We start from the raw sequence: 21,922 nt of genomic DNA, 5'->3' as shown, positions 1-21,922 counted from the left end.
AAGAACTCTGAGGGCTTATTTTGAGTCAGGGTCAGATAGCTAAAGAGCAATAAAACTTTGAGGAACAAACTCACTTCTTGCTCAGGCCCTAATCATTTAGTTGAGAGCATTCTAAACAAAGCAGGTCTCACAGGATTTTACATATTCTTTCTTAGGCATGATCACCCAGGGAACCTGCCCTTTCTAGCACAGGGCTGCACTGTCCTCTGTCATTGTTTCAGGCTTAAGTCAGGCAGGGGAAGTAAGGCAGCCAAGAGATTAGGAGACTTCTCGCAGACAGAATGAGGACTCAGACTTTGTCAAAGCCGAGGGGCAAAGGTCCGTCACCCCCTTTCTCCACAGCCCCCCAAGTCCTTCCCTGGGTCCTCCACATGATCCTGCCTGTCTTAGGTCATTCCCCCCTTGGGGAATCTTACCCGTCATTGGCTAACTGACCAAGCATTGGGGGCCAGGCAGGGTGAAGTGAAAGGAGCAGAAGCGGTGCTCCTGCCAGGGAGATAAGCTTCTAAGCTTCATCTCCTTAGTGGCTTATGGTCTGAAGGTCAGTCACTCAGCCTTAGCCTTGGGGGGGTTACAGTTTCTGAAACCAGAGAGGGAGGTTCCCAACAATACAGTAAATATATTTTCTCTTTATTATTTTCTCAATAACATTTTCTTTCCCCCAGCTTACTTTGTAGTAAGAATACAGTACATAATACATACATAAAATGTGATAATTCACTGTATATGTTACTGGTGAGGCCTCCTGTTGACAGTGGCTATTAATAGTTAAGTTTTGGAGGAGTAAAAGGTTCCATGGATTTTTAACTGCACGTGGGTGTTAGTGCCCCTAACACCTATATTGTTTAAGAGTCCACTGTATATGAGTTTTGTATCTGACTTCTTTCACTGAACACAGTGTTTTTGAGGCTACTAGCCTATCTGAGAGGTGGCACCAGTTAGGAGGTCAGAAATTCTCCAGGTGGTTTTGCCATGGCAGAGTTTTACCTCAGGGCCTTTCCTCAGAGCCCTTCAACAGTCCATGAGATCATGGACGAGTCTTTATTTCTTCAGTTCACTCAGTTTATATATTTTTGAGAACCAGCTCTCTGCCAAGTGCTATTTTTGGTGCTGGGGCCCTAGTGGAGACAGCACAGAAAGAGCCCCACAGAGTACAGATCCGGGAGGAAGAACCCTGCTTCCCGATAGTGGGCTTCCTTTTGTCTCTGGTCCCTGGTGAGAACTAAGGCAATTTTGCTATTGTAAAAGTTACTTTTAAAACATCTAATGGATTTTTATTTTCAACTCTTTCAGAAATGTCTTTGTAATTAGAACTAGGAAATATGTCCATGTTGGTAATCATTTTAGTGATATCTGTGAGATACTTTGGAGTTTTATGTGTCCATTTTGAGTTTCTGATCAGCTTCATTATTGAAAAAGAGCATTCACTGAAACGGTTTTGTTCATTAATGTGAGATAGACTTTCAAAGGGTTTTCTGAGCTGAGGCAAGTTACTTTAATATTATTGTCAATCTGATAGATAGTGAGCAGTAGTTGATTGTTGTGATATGTCAGTTGTGATAGAATTTCACAGACAATGGACTTGCATTTTTTTTTAAAGTTATTTTCAGGAAATAGGAAGTCATTGTACTGTAGGCCTCACTGAAGTTTGGGCAAGTGTCCTTTCTCATCCGGTTATTCTGGAGGGACAGGGATGAGCCCAGTCGAAACATGAAAGACAAACCGACTCCCCATTTAAGTGCAAGGGGAGTGAGTAGAAGACCCAACTGCTGTTTACTGCATTGAATTCCATGCATGTGGTTGTATTAAAGAGATTAGTCAACCAACCACCAGTTTTAATGCAAACACTGTTATGATTATTTAACAGTTAGCCATACTGTTGTGCCGTCACTCCAGCACAGGGAATATGTGCTGAGAGCTGCCCATCCTTGCACCCCTGCTGTGTGCCAGGCCCTCCCCACAGGACTCGACAAACATTTTCTCATTTCTAACTCCCAGCAATCTCTAAGGTAGACACAATGACCTGTGGTTATTTTGGAAAAACAAATGATGGAACTGAGGCATTTAGATGTTTAATAACTCATCTGGGAACACAGAGCTAATGTGAGGGGGAGGATGCAGCATTCAAACTCAGATCTGTTTAAGTTTCTAGCCCAAGTCCCAAAATAGTTAGTGAACATCATACTTTTACCCTACTTCTTTTCTCATCTATCTTTTTTCTTGCTAACTCTGATTCAGTTCCCTACCCAATAAGAGGCAGAGTAATAAAAAAACTCCGTTTTCACAAAATTTGTCACTTCATTTTTGAAAACTGGCTGTTTGTTGTCATCGTTGATGTGTTTTGTCTTTTTCTTTTTTAAAAAAAATTCTACCTGAGTCTAATTTAGGAAAATAAATATGCAGCTAATGCTCAGACACTTTGGTTTTACATTTGGAGGTAGGTTCTAGGGACACTATTGCATCAAAAAGTCAGAGTGAGTATATGAAGGCTAGAATTTCCCCTCATTTCAATTGATTCCCCACTTTGATATATATATGATTTTTCCCTCCTCTGCATGGTCCCCTCACACTGTGGATCTGCTTTTTGCTTTAGGGTGAATATACATATCTTTATTCAATTACAAGTAAAGCTGTTTATGGTTTTATTATTTTTATTTAGTTGTATGTTTTTGTTGTAACCTGCTTTTCTACAGATAAATCTCCTCTCCCATGGCTTTGCAAGTGGTATCACTCAATAAAGTTCTGGATCTGGGATAAACGGGGGGAACACAAATTGCAAGTCCTTCTAATGGTTTTTCCATTCTGAGCACCCAAAGTTTGAATGGAATCACAAAAAGAATATCCTGCTCTTTTTGAGATTCTTTAGATTTTCAAAAGATGCAACATTTTAAAGGAAATTAAAGGAATCCAAAGATAGCTATATCAAATCTCTGTTAAGTTGTTTTATAGAATGCCAGTTTCCTTCATCTCTCCTCTTCAGCTGACAATGTATTTCTTATCGCTTATAAAAATTCACCCTTTAACCTCAAATCTTAAGAAAATCCCAGAAATGCAGTCCTGGGAGACCTTACTCAATTAAAGATATACAAGTATAGAAGGAAGTTAATTGGGATGGTATTACTTACTGAAGTTGGAATCTTGCTTCTTTCCTCCTCCTCTTTCTCTTCCTCCTCTTCATCATTTCTCCAGCCATTTTTAGTTACCGTCCCTGTATATATGGTGCTAATATAAATAACCTGCTTCTAAGAGTAAAAGTTAACCAGCACCAATTAATTCTACTTGCTTCTTGAGCAGATCTGTAAAGATGTGTGTTTGTGTGTATTTTTCTAAAGCCCTTGGGTTTGGCCAAAATTCTGTACCAGTGAAGCAAGTTTATGAATAAGAGACCCCTGCACAAATTAACTTAATTCAGAATTGTCTCTGGAATTGCAGACTCTGTATTGGAATCGCATATACAGATATTTTGTGTTAACATCAATTTTTGTCCACACAAGGACAAGAGGTGGGAGACGAGTTGCTCCCCTGACCCCAAGCCCTTGGGAACCCAGGTGGTCTGACTACACAGCTCCCCAGCTCGTCCAGTTTTGATTCATCACTTCACAAAGACAGGAACACTTGCATTTTTTTAAGTATCAGACAATTCCTCTAGAAAAATGATAACAACAGATAATTTTCCTACCAACTATATTACTCTATGCATATACCTTTCCTTTAAAGACAACTTTTGAGTTATATAAACATTCTAATGTCCTTTCTCTTGGAAACTTTCCCCACGTCCTTGCTCCCAGGGTATGTTTTAGGTGTGAGGGTAAATCTTGAGAAAATGGAGATTTTATCAAAAATATTGACAGAAGAGAGGTAGAGCAAGTAGTATTTTCTTAATATATAAGTTTAAAGTCCAAAGTGGACGATTTACCAATGGATGTTGTCAGATATTCCTGGAATTGACATGCAAAAATATCTCAGAAATTACAATAAGTTTAGAGATATATAGGAGAGAATTACGAAGGGGTAAAGATAATGTTATATCCAAAAGTTTAATCATTTTCATTGGAAATTTTCCACTCCAACCACTTTACTGAACAAAGGATTTGTTCTTTTAGGTACTACTATAAGTTTCATACTTTGTTAGGCTTGCATTTGGAAAGCCAATAAGGCAGCATTTGGTCAGAAAATGACTCTGTCATGGAAGACGAGTCCGAGTTACCGGCATCAGTTGGGCTGAGCTCCCGGCACATGTCCAGATGGCAGGGCTCCCGCATCCAATGTGAGCCCAGGTTTGGGACTCTCGTCGAGAATCTGTGCTGCTCAATGTTAGCGTCAACCAGACAATGACAAGGAGATCTCCTTTGAAAGACTGGTTCAATTATTTATTAGCGCTCTCAGAGTATATTGTCAGCCAAGATAGTATTTGAAATTAATATACTATTTGATTAGACTGATTGATCGTTCCTGCAGCTGAAGATTTTAACATTCATTAGCCATACTAAGCAGTCATTAGTATTGCCTTTATCAGCAAGCAAAGAATAAACAGAAATTCTAATAAAAATTCATCACAGTGTATGCACTCCATACCTAAGCGAGTGTGATGAGTGCGGGTGTACTAAATTAACTGCTGTAACATTGGCAGCAGGAAAGATTTCTGTTATAAAATTTAAAAATATCCCTTAATTAATGTTTACTTTGTAATTGGACTCTTTTAAATTTAAGTAGGTCATACAGATAATCTCTTATATATCCAGTATAAAAAAGTGCTAATGGGTATTTTATACTTAATGTGTCTGGTGGTATCCTTTAACAGTTAGTTTCAGAAAGGATTAAGGACTTAAAGAAAGTTTTGCTAATGTTTTGCCGGCAGTCTTTTTCCCACAACCAAGGAATAAAGCATTAGCCTGGGTTTTCAACCAGACTATTAAAGGAAATCTGAATTGTAATGCAAATATGCTGACCTGTTATACTGCATGACACCTCTCTCTACCTACCCAGTCGTGAATCCCTTGTGGTTTTAAGAGCAAATTGAAAGGAATGATGTGAAGGACCAAATGAGGTAGGCAGGGAGAACCCTTTATGAATTGACTCAAGGCCACTCTAGAGCAATTCTACGTGCATTAAGAATTATAGCTACCCCAAACCAACTGCCTCCTCCGCCCTCCACTGCATAGCTCATTTAGTGCTCAGAATTATCTTGAAAGATACCACATTGTGCTGTGTATAATGTGCACTTTTTCCCCCAAATGTTTGAGGGAAAAATAAGAATGCACACTATACATGGATAGTACTAATTCCATATCTATATAAACATTTTTAAATTCTTTCATTTATGCTTATGCATTAAAGGTGTAACTCTAAAAAGCAATGGTGATATCCATGTGCAAAATAATGCCCTGGAATACAATAATCAGTTTAATTTCTAAATATAAATAAATAATTGAATTAAAAAATTAAAACAAAAGATTTTTTTCCTGGACGTTTGGGCCAAAAACTTGGGTGTGTATTATACATGGGAACATGTTATACGTGGCAAAATACAGTAGTGCTAGCCCCTTTTAACAAGTGATGTGAGGAGACTGGTGCTCAGATGATAGGTTGAGCAACTTGCCCAAGGCCATGCAGATCAGCAGCAAAACCGGCCCTTTACTCACTCTGCATATGTAGTTCTGTAGTCATGCTCCTGTGCCCAGCTGCCCTGCACAAGCATAGGCTGAACTACAGAGTTCTGTTTCTGTCTGTCCTTGACCCTGACAGGGCCCACAGTACCTCTATTACCTCTATTGGCTCTCGCATGAATCCACATGACAGCTGGACAGCAAGTGAGGATAGTGGAGGAGTCTAGACAGAACCCAAGAGCCAGTTCAGCTACTACTGTGCCCCAGTATGTGTCAAGTTCTATCTCAACAGGGTTAAAACCAGAAGGTCCACACAAGTATCCAGGGTCCCGGTTGTGCAGGCAGAGAGCAGCATAATTACAAGAATCTGGGATACTGCATCCTTGGGAGTCAGGGCAGTCTTCAGGTGGTCGTTATTCTAGGGCTGGAGGTGGGCTAAAGAGGGAGGTTCCTGCCTGTAAGAAATAGAAGTTGGACTGAAAATAGTGAAATGATTTAACAAGGACCAAAGTGGAATCTCTGTCAGAGAGAGAGAGGGGCCAAGGAACAGAGGGACTGAGAGAAGTGTGATTAAGAAACTGCCCTGGAGCGCTGGTCCCCAGACTCAGGGTCCTGGAAGATGTAGGTGAGGAAACAGTCCAGTGTTGCTCATCTTGGGTCTGATTGGGAACAGGGCAAACTCTAAAGAGGAACTGCCCTGAAAGGGAAGGCGAAGAAAGATATAGCTCCACAGGTGGCTGCACCTTTGCTCTGCAGCCACCTTTGTGACTGCACCCCAGTCAAAAACTGCTTCAAGTATAAAACCCAGGAATGGAGGCATGAGGGGCTTCACCTTTGGTGGCTGCAGACAGTATTCCACTGTGGCCTCCAGAACTAAGACAGTGTCAGAGTGAATGTGTCTTAAGAGATATGATAGGCTATATTGTTTTTCTTTACCTGACAGTTTTATCTTCACTCAGTCCAAGGTTAAAAAATGTAGAAGAGTCAATAGAAAATAGTTAATTCTACAAATTACAATTTGACTATAATAATCTTACATTTTAATCTATGTTATTATTTCCAGTGACAAATTACTATTGATAGAACAGCCTATTTCAATAATTTTGGATGTTATTCCATAGAGGAATAAAGCTAATAATTATGCTATCTTTCAAATCTATGCTTGGAGCAAATTTATTTCCTGAGTCTTCCAAGAGATTTTGAATGGATAAAATTTTCATGCTTGTGTTCCCTAATTCTTCTTCTTTCCTCCCTTTACACAGGAGACTTTGAATGTGATTGATCCTGGCTTGATGGACCTAAATGGGACCAGTGAGGATGCTCTGGAATGGGATGAAACCGATATAAGTAACAAGTTAATTAGTTTGAATGAAGAATCAAATGACCTTGATCAAGAACCCCGATCTACCATGCCTTCCTTAAAACTTGAAGAGACAGGTTGTGAGGGACCTAGTTATGAAGAAAAGGCAGATGACCGTGGGGGATCTCAGTACACATCAAGTATTACTGCCCCTTCCAGTCCACACGTTTACCAAGTATACAGCCTCCACAACGTGGAGCTCTATGAGGACAACCACATGCCGTTCCTCAAGAACAGTCCAAAGCTCACCAGCACGACACAGCCGAATATTTTAACTAAGAGTCTCAGTAAAGACTCTTCATTTTCATCTACCAAATCTCTGCCAGATCTTCTAGGGAGTCCTAGTTTGGTGAAGCCCTACCCATGCCATGGAGGAGACACAAGCCAGAATTCCGGCAGCGAGAGTGGAATCGTCAGTGAAGGAGACACCGACACCACTACCAACTCTGAAGCATGCTTGCTCAATGTGGTAGATGGGTCCCCAAGTAACCCCGACACTGAACATCTGGACCTGCCAATGGGAGATGCTATTAATGTGTTAGAGCAAAAATTTAAAGATGAGGAGGAAGTCATTAAGTTTCCAAATAGTGCTCAGTCATCCATTTCACCAGTGGGTTGTGTAAATGGAAAAGTTGGAGACTTAAACAGTGTTATCAAACATACCCCTGACCGTTTGGAGGAAGAATTACAAGGAAAACATGATGTGTTTACATTTTATGATTACTCATACCTCCAAGGCTCAAAACTCAAATTACCAATGATAATGAAACAGTCACAAAATGAAAAAGCACATGTAGAGGATCCCTTGCTTCATGGCTTTTATTTTGATAAAAAATCCTGCAAATCTAAACATCAAGCCACAGAGTTACAACCAGATGCACCTCCCCATGAAAGGATTTTGGCAAGTGCATCCCATGAAATGGATCACAGTTCATATAAAAGTGGTGAGGTAGAGAAGTCACTCACTGGCATGCAGAATGCCAAACAGCTCTCCCTTTTATCTCATAGTTCATCTGTCGAGTCCCTTTCTCCAGGGGGTGATTTATTTGGATTGGGCCTCTTTAAAAATGGCAGTGACAGCCTCCAGCGAAGCACTTCTTTAGAAAGTTGGTTGACATCCTATAAAAGCAATGAAGATCTTTTTAGCTGTCACAGCTCTGGGGACATAAGTGTGAGCAGTGGCTCAGTCGGTGAACTGAGTAAAAGGACATTAGATCTCCTGAATCGTTTGGAGAATATCCAGAGCCCCTCAGAGCAAAAGATAAAGCGAAGTGTTTCCAATATCACTCTTCAAAGTGGTTCCCAAAAGATGTCCTTGACTGGCCAGCTGTCGTTGGACATAGCATCTTCCATCAATGAAGACTCGCCAACATCTCTTACAGAACTTAGCAGCAGTGATGAGCTCTCTCTTTGCTCAGAGGATATTGTGCTACACAAGAACAAGATCCCGGAATCAAATGCTTCTTTTAGGAAGCGCCTGACTCGTTCAGTGGCTGATGAAAGTGATGTCAATGTCAGCATGATCGTGAATGTCTCTTGCACCTCTGCTTGCACTGATGATGAAGATGACAGTGACCTCCTCTCCAGCTCTACCCTCACCTTGACAGAAGAAGAGCTGTGCATCAAAGATGAAGATGATGACTCCAGTATTGCAACAGATGATGAAATTTATGAAGACTGCAACTTGATGTCAGGGCTGGACTATATAAAGAATGAATTGCACACCTGGATTAGACCAAAGCTTTCCTTGGTTAGAGATAAGAGAAGGTGTAATCTCAGTGATGAGATAAGGGGCAGTAAGGACATAAGTAGTAATGAGGTGACCAATCCCTCTGATACACTGAGCATTGAGGCCCTGCTAAATGGCTCCACAAAACGTCTCTCTGAAAACAATGGAAATGGTAAGAATGTGCCCGACATGCATGAGTTAGGGACAAAGGGTGAAAATAAGAAAAATATTTTCAAAGTTAATAAAGATCCATATGTGGCCGACATGGAAAATGGCAATATTGAAAGTACTCCAGAAAGACAGAAAGATGAACTTCATGGGATTTCAAAGGAATCAGAAAATCTTGGCCCAAGCAGGAAAAGGATTTCAGAGAGTGAGTACTGTAAGTGTAAAGCATTTATGGATAGCTCAGGTGACTCAAACACTGCTGGAAAGGAATTTGTCCCCCCAACTGTTAGACATCTTCCCCCAAAGTGTCAAAACCACCACCATTTTGAAAATCAAAGGGCTGCTTCTACTCCCACTGAGAAGTCCTGCCCAAAACTGCCTTCAGAAACCAGAGTTATTGATAGACAGGACTCTGACATACTGAAATCTTCATCTAATGGTGCACCAAGTGTGGCTGGAAAACCTGCTGGTTGCTGCCTAGGAGCTGAACAAACTGAAATTGAGGAAAACGCCTCCATCAGTGACATTTCCTGTTGTGACTGTGAGCCAGTTGTTTTCCATCCAAAAGATGCTGAAGATTGTTCAGTACATGACTTTGTTAAGGAAATCATTGACATGGCTTCAACTGCCCTAAAAAGTAAATCCCAGCCTGAAAATGAGGCAGCTGCTCCTACTTCATTAACTCAAATCAAGGAGAAAGTGTTAGAACATTCTCACCGGCCCATCCAGCTGAGAAAAGGAGACTTTTATTCCTACTTATCTCTCTCATCTCATGACAGTGATTGTGGGGAGGTCACCAATTACATAGAAGAGAAGAGCAACACCCCTTTGCCGCTGGACATTACTGACTCTGGCCTAGAAGACAAGGAAGACATTGAATGCTTCTTTGAGGCCTGTGTTGAGGATGACCCTGAGGAAGAGGAGCCCCGTTTCTCTAGCGCTTCCCTGAATGAACCTGCAGGTCCCAGTGAGGCTGCAATGCCAATACAAGCAGCAGCAGGCTCTTCTAGGTCCAGTGATATTTCTCTCTTAACTGATGATGCAGACATGGTGGCTCTTTCCAATCCTCCACCTCCAGAAGGATCTGACATTGGAAAGGAAATGGATGCTCTACCCCAGTCTTCCAATGTCTGTGGTGAAAGCTCTGAGTCAACTAATCCTTCAAGGCTGGCCAGTGAAAAAGAAAGTTCAGAACACCCAGGTGAGCCTGGAATGCCAGAGGAACATAATGCTGCTTCAGCCAAGTCTGGAGTTCCAGGACTCTCGTCAAAGGCAGCACAGCCCAAAGACAAAGCCGCATCGCATCCCAACTCCAAAACTTTAACCTGTGAAGAAAATCCTCTAAACCTTGATGAAGAACGACATAGAAATATGCATAGGTAGGATGTAACCCTCTCCAAGCATGAAAATCATCTCATTGAAAGGTACGTATGGTTCTCATGTTTTAGATATGCGTTCAATAAATTTTCATCATACATGTTTTATATGTGTTTGAGTGAACAGGAGAAAAGGCTAGTCAGAATGACTAGTTGTGGCACATACTTATCTGAAGAAGACATTTAGGTAGAAGACATACTCCCAACAATGCAAGTAACTGTGAAGCAAGGGGGAAAAATAGTCACAAATGACATTTTAGTGACGTTATTTTATTACATCATTCTGGCAAGGAGAATACAAAACTTCAGGAAGTAACTGAATAATTTAGGGCCCCAAATTCTTTCACTGAGGGAGGAAAACATGGTCCTCCAAATTGCAATTATACCCTCTGATCAAATGTATGCACAATGACCACGCTCCCTGTTTCAGTTTCCTGCGCACAGAGCTGCCCGCTGCCTTTGTTGCCTGAAGACGAACACTGATTAGGTTAAAGGCTGTGTCTTCTGATCTGGGCCTTCCTTTTATGCTTCTGTCTCAAGTAACTATCATCACATTTGCTTCCCCAGCGGAAGGCTGTGCTGTCACAACTCCTAATCACAGCCACGTCTGAGGAATCAAACAGGGGGAAAGTGGATGTTAAAGAAGAGGCTCTTATTTATCCACACAGAGAGACTGAGGACAGGCCCAGAAAGCAAATGCAGAAAGAATATAGGACAAGTTAATGGCATTTCGATAAAAACAGAATTTTTGAATTCTGCCTGAAGTTGACAGGCTGATTTCCTTCAAATTTTTTAAGTCATTTCACCCTTCATATTTAATCAGACAGCTATTGATTGATAATTCTGAGATGATGATATAGTTCTAAAAGTGACACAAAAATTCTGTTATTTCCCATTTCTAAGCCCCAGTGATGAATATACTATCTCAATCAAGTTTAAAGAAAATTTGAGCTTTTGAATGTGAGAGTTGTGTTTTACCAAAGTGTGAGGTGCCAAATGCCATCACCACCACCGCCCACCCCCCCTCCAGAAGCTTAATGCCACAGCCTAAACTTGTGCTATAGGAAATGAATTACAGAAGCAATCTACCCTAATTTGTTAACTTATTCAAATAACAGTTATTATACTTAACTATGCTAAAGATTATCTTTTTTGTGGCAGATTGTTTATTTTTTGATGAGCCTAATTACTGATTTTCTAAAAGTAATTTACATTTATTACAAATACATCTTTTAAAATGTGACAGATAAATGTTGTTCTCATAATGTATTATGAAAAAAGTTACTATTTAAAAACACATTATTTAATTTGAAAGATGAATGGCAAACATCATTATTTTTTTTTCCTGCAACACCTGTGCCCTAGGCTCATTAAAATGTGTGATTCTGTGTTGAGCTGCTAGAAGTGAGGAGGGGGGAATCTATATCATATATATATATGGTGTGTGTGTGTGTATATATATATACACACACACACACCATATATATATCCTAAAAATAAACTCAGAATGCAAAATTGAAGAAAGGCATCCTACTCACTAATATAGTTTGACTAATTTTCTATTTTTCAGTCTCTTTACGATTGGCTGCAAATGAGAACAAAGGTGGGAGAGAGAAAAATATATTTTCTGTGAAGGATGTCCACCCTGTAATCGCGTTCTCCATCAGTACACAGTAAAAGTGACCATTAAGGGAGAGTAACTGCATTTCCATGAACTACTTCAAAACAAGTTCTATGAGAACCAGTTGTACTGCTGGCTCTGCCAACCTCCGCAGAAGGGCTGGTAGAGCCTGGCTGATTTTTGTTCTCTGAGTGCGGATAAAGGCTGGAAAGCAGTACCACTTTGAGCATGACATCATGTGACTGTGACCCTCAAGTCACCAGTCATGCTGATCTGGAGCTTGAGAGGCCCTGGCACTGGAGACACCTCCAGGGTGCCCGCCTCCCTTTCTGATCCTCTGGGCATTTCCTCTCTCCCTTACACAGACTAGTACTGACGTGAAATGTGAATGATGAGCAGGTCCACCTTTAGACTTGGGGAAGTGAATGTGCTGATGGGTCTGTGTGGCCCTCACATTTTACAGGCAGGGATAGTGTAGACCTATCAGCCAGCTTGCCTGCCAGTCAGCAGTATTTCGGTGAGCCCCCAGGGATTCAGCGCCTGTCCCTGTCCCAGGCTATGGGAGAAGCAGATAGATTTTACTTCTGCAGACCTCACATTGCCCCCAAGTGACTTGTTACCAGTCTAGGGCATTTAAATAGCCACATTTACTGGCCCTACTCAGTTTTTTTTTAGCAGCATGTACACAAAACACCTGGATACCTAAATTTTTCACCAGTCATCAACATGGGTACCTGGGTATAAAAATTTACATACTGTTAAAATACTACCAATTGTGGCAAATTATTTAATCTCAAAATGTTGAAATGACTTCAGTGTTAAATGTCAGGAATACATAGTTTTTACTAAATAGTTGTTATATGTAGTATTTTTACTAAAAATTACTATAATTTTTATTTGGTAAATATGAGGTTCCATGACTATTGAAGCTTAATTCTTGTCATTGTTCTTTGTACAAAATTTAAAAGAGCAAAAGAAAAAGCTTAGTTTTTAATCCATTTAAAAACTATCAGTTGGTGTGCTCTTTTTATCAGGATAATAAAATTCACTAATTTCAACTTGCTGGGTTTTTTAAGAAATAAGTTCTTAGATGATGGAATTATGTCATCTAGAAGAGCTGTAACTTAGAATAATAGCAATACAGTTTGCAAGTAACTTTTTTTCAAAAATTTTTGAAAAGGTTTTTTCACTTACTGCGTTCTAATTAAAACCACACTGAAACTGTATGAGAAGTTTTAACATGATCTAACGCAGTATGCATTTGTACCAGTTTCCAGGCACACTGCTGTGCTTTTCACTATTTTCATTTATATGCCATGTTTCTATAAAAATAGAGAGGTCAGTTACAGCAAATCACATCAAAGGAAAGGTAACTGAACAGATCAGATATTTCTGCCTAATTTGGAGGAAGCGTATAATGTATGTCTGGAGTGCCTCCTAGGACCTGCCTAAGAGATGTACTTTGCACTAATCTTTTTGCTGTATTCTGACAGTTATTTCTTCATAATCCTCATCATAAGCCTCTGATCTTTGGTGAATGATTTAACCCTCAACTTCATGCAGGATAAATCCTGTGGTATAAAAATTTAACTCATCACATGCAGCCAGTGTGTACTTTTTATTTTTTCCTTTTGGTTTGCTCTGGTTTTCAGCTTTATTTTACTCTGTGTGTGGGTGTATTGGGGAGGGGCTGTTTTTACTCAGGATGCATATTATTTCCTTCAGAATTTTTTAGCCTTTCCTACTTTACTGGTCTGCAAATGTGATAGTTGGATGCCCATAGATTTTAGATTTTAGGCAATTACTTGTATTTACCCATGCTGGAGTACACACATGCACAGTCGAAGGTACTGCTGCTCGGTTTTCCCCAACTGAGAAAGCTGTCAGAGCAAACATTTCTCATGTACACACCACAAGTTTCCATTCTGTTAATTGGATTGACATGAAGTGTTCAATATGACCCAACACTGGCCAAGCATGTTTAAGAAACTACTCTTGGTGATAGTGTATTTATTTTTCACTAAACAATACAGGTGTAATTTTATCAAATATACCTTTAAAATCATTTCAATAAATCCAGGTCCTGGTGGATGTGAGGTATTTTTTAAATTACCTAGCACTTCTGAATAACTAGCTTGGTCATGATAAATAATGAAGATTTTATTGGGCATCTGGGCTCTGCGCATGCACACGCACAGCCCAGATCTGTGCCTCAGACAGTTTTGCCCCCACCCCCTTTCCAAGTGGGCCAAGTTGAAAGAATTGATTACCCAGAGAGAATTTAAATACTAGTGTTCAGTAAGATCAGGTTTGCCTCACCTAAAGATTCCCTATTTAGCGGCCAGTTTTCAAATGAGTCATGTCCTCAGCATTTGAACAATGCACTGTGCCCTCTCTTGGGTTACTGCATGATGTTACAATACCAAATTTCATCCCATCTGTTCCTGTCTGTCTCTCCCTGTTCTTAAACTTGCCTTCTCTCCCCAACTTCCTGTGGCTCCAGCCAAACCATATTAGCTGAAGATTTTCTGGCTCCTAAACTGGTTGTAAGGTTGTTGAGAAAGAGCCAGACAGAGAATGAGAATGTTGAGTTCTGAAAAGACAATAAAGAAACCTGACATCAGAATTCAGAACCCAGACAAGCAAAAGCCTGCTCTATTTGGGAGCTGGTCAGAGGACCTTAAGTAATTGCATCCTGCATTGCCTAAACCTGGAATTTAGTTGTTCATCACGTTGGGAAGGTTGCTTTTAGATGCTTAAAAATAGGCAGACCTAATTGAGTTTGGCGGAAATGTAATGTGATGGCTCTGATGAGCCATCAGATGTACAGAAATAATTGAATAATTCTCATTTGCACAACACTATCTGTACCTTAAATGAAATGCATTCGTATTTGAGCTAGAAGCCCCAGTTATATCCTTTACCAGGCTGAAACCTTTGAAATGATCACAATGTTATGAATATTTCACCACTATATGATAGCAGAGTTGTTCAATTCCATTGTCCCACATGCAGTCTCTTTGGAAGAAGAGTTAAACCCTGAGGACTTAGGTTCCTGGCCTGTGAATGACTGCTGATACTTGGCTGATGCCCTTGGTATTGGCAGACTCACATTTTCATAGTGAGCTGAGGCTATCTTAAGTGCTTGAAACTGAGTTCACAGGCGGAAGAGTGATGAGATCGAGAGGAAAAGTCAAACCTGATGACTTCTTGTTTTCCTTGAAACCAAGTCTCAAAAACAAGTCAATGTATTTTTTCACATGCATGGTTTCTGAAACATTTTTAGTCAGTAACATGAACCTTGGGCTATTAAAATCACTTTATATTGTATGTATGCTTTTATTTCAGACCACATGGCAGCCTTCAGGGATTCCTCAAAGGTCTGGGTTTTACAACTGAAACAGACATTTCTGAAACCTTTTTTTTTTCATTTTTTTGTTTCCTGTAGATAAGATAAGCCTGGCTGCAACTCAGGGGTGGCCTCATACTCCCACCCCAGGCTGGTCTCTGTTCCATCACGACGTCACTGCCGTTTGTGACACTGACCTCCCCCAAGATGACCCTTCCGAATGCGGTTTGTCCACGTGACCTTGTGATCTGGATGTGTGCACTGGTTCTCTTTAGGTGACTGTCTCTGAAGTTCAGCAAAGCTGCTTGTTCTCCCACAGATTCCTGTCCCAAGCTACCTCCATCACCCCGCCTCTCCAGCAAGACTTTCTGTTTGTTTCCTCCCCTCCCCACCTGCTCTATAAAGTTCTGCAGCTCACCAAATTGATGGTCCATTAAACTTACCTGTCTGGAATGAGCCCTGCCAGTACTTGACCAATTTTATGTTTCAATATGAATTTTTGGTAATGGTATGATGCCTATGTTTATTGAAAGAGTTTTACCTAGAAGGGCAACATTTGATTTGATTGCAGCACAGAGGAGAAACACTGGTCTTTCTTTCAAAATTAAGCAACTTTTAAAAGCTCCATTTTATTTATTTTATTTTAATAATAATAATAATCTATGCAGCACTTCAAGAAACAACTATATGGTGTTGTATATTATAAACTGATGACATTCTATTAAATTATGTACAACATTTTTAGTTTTCTTATGCTTCTTGAGGTGGTAATGCGAAAAAAGTTTTAAAAAAGTGTGCCTTGCTGTATTTCTTATACCATTTATTAAAAAGCTGCTTTCACAGTAAAATTAGGTTGGGTTGAAAGGAAAAAATAGCAAGGTTAAGATGTGTGAATAATTTCTGTATATATGTATAACCAAGTACAAACATTGATGTATAATGACAGTATAAAATGCTTTCATGTTTGTGATGTCTAGTGATGTGGAAAATATAAGCCTTAAATCCATTAGATTGCATGGTAATTAAAATTGGCATAATAAACATAGCTTATTAGGGGAAAAGGAAAATTAGTGATCTCTTCTACCTGTGTTCTTTACCAAATTATTGCATCTGGTTCTGGAAAAAATATTATAGATAGCTGTTTCCAAAATATCTATCTTACATAAGAGGCTTAAAATGACCTAAACTAGAATCTACACATGAAGCCTTTACAATTTTCAGAATCTTTCCAATCACTATAAAGATCTTGGAACACAAATGATTAAAGATAGTTCCCCTAAAGCAGTAAAAAAAATTTTTAGATTTTTTTATTTCTGTTTATCATTAGTGGTTTTAATGTTGGATTTCAGGATACATCTTATATTTATTTTATATAATTCGTTTGAATGGGTTTGATACAAGATGGTAGAAAAGTATAGAAAATTTGCCTATTATTTTGATTTAGATTATAGATTTCAAATGTATTTATTTTGTGTAAAAGAAATCAGCTAAAAAATATTCGGGTTGGTCTTCACTGCGCTTGTTAAATGCAGTTTCTAATTTTGTTCTAATGCCTACTAAAGTGCCTAACACAGTAGGTATGCAATACAAATTTGCTGAATTGAAATATTGGATTCGGTAAGATGGATAACATTTATCTTTTGGTGTAGAGACCTACACCAAAACTTGTAAACAATTAGAAAAAGATGTAATGCAGTTCGAAAACTGCACAAGATACATGGTCCACCAGAAATAATGCCCCTTTTTATCACAATTTCTTTTATTACAAAATCATAAGCATGTAATTCTGTAACATAACATCACACTCAAGCACACCATCTGATATTTTAGGTGAAATGTTTAAATTAAAACTATGAATTATTACACCCGTATTATTATACTACCAACCACACTCAAGCAGGTGTTGCTTCTGCTGGACCTTGTATGTAATCAATTCATACCAAATTTCAAAAAACATAATATGTGGATTTATACGGTCACAGAAATGACAATCATTCATTCAACTGATAGTTCATTAATACATTTATCTGCAAGGCACTGTTCTAGACGCAGTGGATGCAATGATAAGTGAACAAAGGTCCTGCCCTCAGGGGGCTCACCTGCATCATGGAAGAAGTGAAAGGAGAGGCAGTCGTCCTCAGGTGATGAAAAGAGCAAAGTGGTAAAAGAGGTACAAAGACAGAAGAAGCAATGAGAGACAAGGAGGAAGAAAAGGGTCAGAAGAGAGCAGAACGTTAGACGGTAGGGAATTAGTGAAGCTTATTGCAGGGCTGTAGTAGGAGAAAAGATAAGTTGGGAGACTTAATGGAGGGTCTCTTTAAAAAGTTCTATCGGAGCTTCTGTATGTGATATGCTAGGTAGTAAGGAAATTTTGTCAAGTCTTTGTTTTGCACTGGTTATTATTTATCATTAGGACTTTATTAGTAGCACTCCGAGAACATTTGAGAAAAACTAGTCTATAGTTCTACCATTTTAATAACTATTTATATTTTTATTCCCCTTCTAATTTTTTCCATACATATTTCAAAATTGATGAATCATTTTAGGCTTTTGACCAGATAATAATTTAATCACAAGGAGTTTTAGGCAGACATTTAGTTGCAATGTTCAAGATGATTAACGGGGAAGATACAAGAGATAAATGTCTCATTAGGAGGTAGCTGTAGAAAATAATCTAGTCTTGAGAAGATAAGAGGGATAATGGCCTGGGATATAGAGGAAAAAAAAGTCCTAGTGTCTTTGAAATACCTAAGAACATTCTAGATACCTGTTGAGGTGTATTACTGTTTTATATACCGAGACAACCTAAATTTTCTTTGTGTACTAACTAATGCCAAGTCTATAACTATCAGTAAAAACATTCAAAGAACAAACAGATCGTGATATTCTGTTTACCTGTGTGATATACACATTGAAAACCTTGAGGTATTGAAAATATTTGTTTATCAATAATCTATTTAGTGTTAACACCATATTTATAGAATGACTTTCAGGTTTATTGTATTGATACTATGCGTTTTCAGGTTGGAAGGGATGGAATAGCCTCAATCTCTTATTCTATGTAGATGCTACCTCTTTAGTTGCCCTGGAAAATGGCCATGCCAACTCTGCCTGCACACTTTGAGTGATACTATTAAGGCAATCTGTCCCCCTGTGGGGTATGTCTCTGTTGGAAAGCTATTTCTTGGGTTACTAAAATCTGCATAGTGCCACCTCACCCACCTTTAATTTTGCTTACTGGTCCTAATTCTTTCCTAATAAGCTTCTCAGAGAATTTCTACCACTTCTTTTTCATGGTAACCCTGAAGATAATTGAGACCAGTTACTCATCTTCTCCCAGCTGCTATGATTCCTGTTTTTTAATTCCCTCAACAGCCCTTCATATGCCATGATTTTCAGATCCATTTCAACCTGACTGAATGTTAACAGACAGAGTCCTTGAAATTGAGGAACTGTCCTCATCATCACACATGTAGAAAATTATCTGAACATTTAAGTGGTAAGTTTTCTCTAAAAATATATTAAGATATGTTTATTCTATTATTGTAAATTTCAATAAATAAATAAATAAGCAAATAAATAAGAATCCATTACTTCCTTCAGTGGATCAGTCCAGTTGCCAGAGTCATCTTGAATCTTTACCTTACTTCAAATCGAAGCCTAACCTGTTTCCATGCAAAGCAGGGTCCCCCCTTCCATTTATTCATTTATTCATTCCGTCATTCAGTAAACATTCATTGAGTGGCTACTTGTATGACGTACTCTGTTTGACATTAGAGATACAAAGGCAACTAAAACATGGTCTCTGCCTACAAAAGTTTACAGTTTTTTCTTGTGAAAGTGCCTTTCATGTCCTCAAACAGAATGATTTCTTCAAATTAAATGATGACCCATTAATTTTGTTTCCTACCTAGTTTCTCTACATTAAAAAAAAATCTAGTGAGCAAAATGGTATGCAGAATTATGTGGATCTGGCTCTGAGAAGAAGTGAGGTGTTTTTTGTATTTGAAAGTTTTAATTACAGAAAAAAACATATTTCAGATTTCTGGTCACTGAATAAATATGCGTCTTGTGCAACAACAGAACAATCTAAATTCAGAGCTTTTGAGAAGCTAAGTTTGATGATTTTTGTTGTGCTTGGTTTCCCCATGCTATAATTCCTGGAAATAAATTAGATGAAAACAACAAAACACACTGAAATGATTTAGCTCTTTCTTACAAGTATAATTATTTTAATTTCCAAATGAAACTGGTATTACTTTAGAATTTTAATGAATACCTTATTTTTCAAACACTATAATTTTATGTTTCAAATTTTTCTAACTTGAACCAACTAAATTTACAACTGTGTCTTTTTTTCCTGTATATATTTTTCCAATTTTTGTTTTGAGTAATTTCACACCTGGGTAAAAGTTGAATTAGTAGCATAATATTCGCTTACTCATCAGTCAGATTTATTTATTGTTACTGCTCTACATTTGCTTCATCTCTCCATTCACACATGCATGCACACACACACACACACACTTGTGGGATTTAACCATTTGAAATTAAATTACTAATCATAATACTTCATCCATAAGTGCTTCAGTATATATCATCTAAGAACAAGGGCATTATTCTACAAGTCCAGAATATCTTCCTCATGCCCAAGAAAAGTAACAGTGCTACAATAACATTTGATAACCCATATTCACATTTTTCCAGATACCCTAGTAATGTCCTTTTACAGGTGTTTTGGTTTTAATTTATGATTCAAACTAAGGTCATACATTGCTTTTAGGTGTTGTATTTTCATTCTTAAACAGTTTCCCCACACTTGTTTTTCCCTTTGGTCCTTCTTAACTGACAGTTCTGAAGAGTCCAGGCCAGTTTTATAGAATACCCACAACCTGGATGTGTCCAATTATTTTCTCATTATTCAACTCAGGGTAAACTTTTTTGTCAAGTATAGCACACAGGTGATATTGTGTTCAATAGCTACTCTTCAATGAAGAACAAATGAGTCATTGACATTCTTGATGTGTCTTCAAGTTTCTTTTATAGCTCATGCTTCATTAGCCTAAGGCAGGTCAGCAAACCACAGTTCGTGAGACAAATGTGGCCCACTGCTTATTTTTGTTTGGGCTTTGAGCTAGTGGTGGTTTTTATGTTTTTTAAATGACTGAAAAAAAATCTAAACAATATTTCGTGACATAGAAAAATTATATAATATTCAGATTTCAGTGTCCATGAATAAAGTTTTATTGGGACACAGCCACACCTTTTTGTTTACATATCATCTACGGCTGCTTTTGCACTGCACCTGCAAAGTTAACTAGTGGTGACAGAGACCATATGGACTGCAAAGCCTAAAATATTTGTACTTGGCCCATGACAGAAAAAGTTTTCCCACCTCTGGTTTATGGTATTCTAAATTCTGACACCATTTTCTTAGCAGTAGGTAGATTTCCATTTGCAAAGGCAATGTAACATATTAACACCTGTAATAGTTATTTTTTACATTCTGTGTTTTGAGTTGGCATTTTCTGTTTCATGTTACCTTAGTAAAATAAAGTGTCCTTTGTTTCATAAACTTAAAGATTATTTCACATCCACAGTTGGTTTAAGGATTTAAATTTTGTTTACTTAATACAGCATGGCTTTGATTGATTTCAAAGGTTTGTCAATTACAAACTAAGTCATTTGTTCAATCAAAACCATCGGGAGAATTGATACAACCTAAACTCTCTTCAATCCACCAATAAACTGGAATCCTTTCTCTCATTGTTTTTCTAAAGCAGTCCAAGGAAATTTAAATTCAGGTAATTTCAAATCCAGTTTTTTCAAATGTATTTTTCAACCCAAACAAAGGTAAAATCTTGATCAAAGATTGTTTATGATACATTTTCATTTCCCAAGTGCTAGTCACAAATAATCTGAATTTGCCAAGGAAATAAGTCTTCTTCACAGACCCTGCTGTGTCCATAGGTGTACTCCCTTATTAAATAGAAGATGTTGAAAAGGTAACAGGTTTCCACTTTTTTCCATAATTCATCTGTGACAGCACTGCCACCTCCCACTGCCACACGCCTAGAAAGGGGACACCCAAGGAAGGTGTTTAGTCACATCTGCCTCCTTAATAAACAACCACAACCTTCCATAAAACAATGGCCTGTTAGTATGAGACTTTTTATGTATTTGCATTTTCAGAGTAAAATAACAAAATGATGTGTGCAAGTCATTCCCACAACATTGACGTCCCTGCAGCAAAGGCATTTTGCCAATGCCTTGAGGTCATTATGATCCTCCACTCAGGGCCCTCGCCAAAGCAGATAATAGGCAAAGATTGTTTGTACTTGGGTATTGAAGTAAACCAGGGCCTGCATAAAGCAATTTTTCTCACTCTCTTTTCTGTTTCAACACACGCAACTTGGAAGAGGGTCACATGTGTGAGACACTTGCAGGCTTTTGCCAAGCAGTAACAATTTCCAAGAGGAAAGACTCTACCCCCTTTACTCCCACTCACGGAGGGGATCTTAATGGAGCTGAGTGGAGTGATAATATTCTACAGATAACTCTGAAGCCAATCTAATTCATACTTAATCAAAAAATTGTTCCTGAATATTGGTACTTTATTATTGCTTACAAACCCCTTGTAACATCATATTAGAACGACTGTTGTTGAGGCATGTACTCTCTTGATTGAAGTACCCCCAAACCTGGGAAAGATC

At 38.6% G+C, this 21,922-nt stretch overlaps 1 protein-coding gene across 6 annotated transcripts in view; it reads left to right on the top strand.

Moving 5' to 3' along the window:
* AKAP6 (A-kinase anchoring protein 6) overlaps positions 1 to 16,494 on the top strand; it is a 470,989-nt gene extending 454,495 nt beyond the window's left edge. For 5 of the 6 annotated variants that reach the window (XM_036029438.1, XM_036029433.1, XM_036029435.1 and 2 more), the window contains exons 13-14: positions 6,869 to 10,287; positions 15,314 to 16,494. In XM_036029438.1, the coding sequence (XP_035885331.1) occupies positions 6,869 to 10,246 (3,378 nt within the window). In that variant the 3' untranslated portion in view covers positions 10,247 to 10,287; positions 15,314 to 16,494. Of the gene's footprint in view, positions 1 to 6,868; positions 10,288 to 11,809; positions 11,843 to 15,313 lie in introns of all 6 variants that reach the window. The other variant, XR_004903997.1, reaches the window with a different exon arrangement.
* The last annotated feature ends 5,428 nt before the right edge of the window (positions 16,495 to 21,922 follow it).

This window comes from Phyllostomus discolor, chromosome 1, assembly GCF_004126475.2.
Source record: "Phyllostomus discolor isolate MPI-MPIP mPhyDis1 chromosome 1, mPhyDis1.pri.v3, whole genome shotgun sequence".
NCBI lineage: Eukaryota > Metazoa > Chordata > Mammalia > Chiroptera > Phyllostomidae > Phyllostomus > Phyllostomus discolor.
This window is presented reverse-complemented; position numbering and strand designations above follow the sequence as displayed.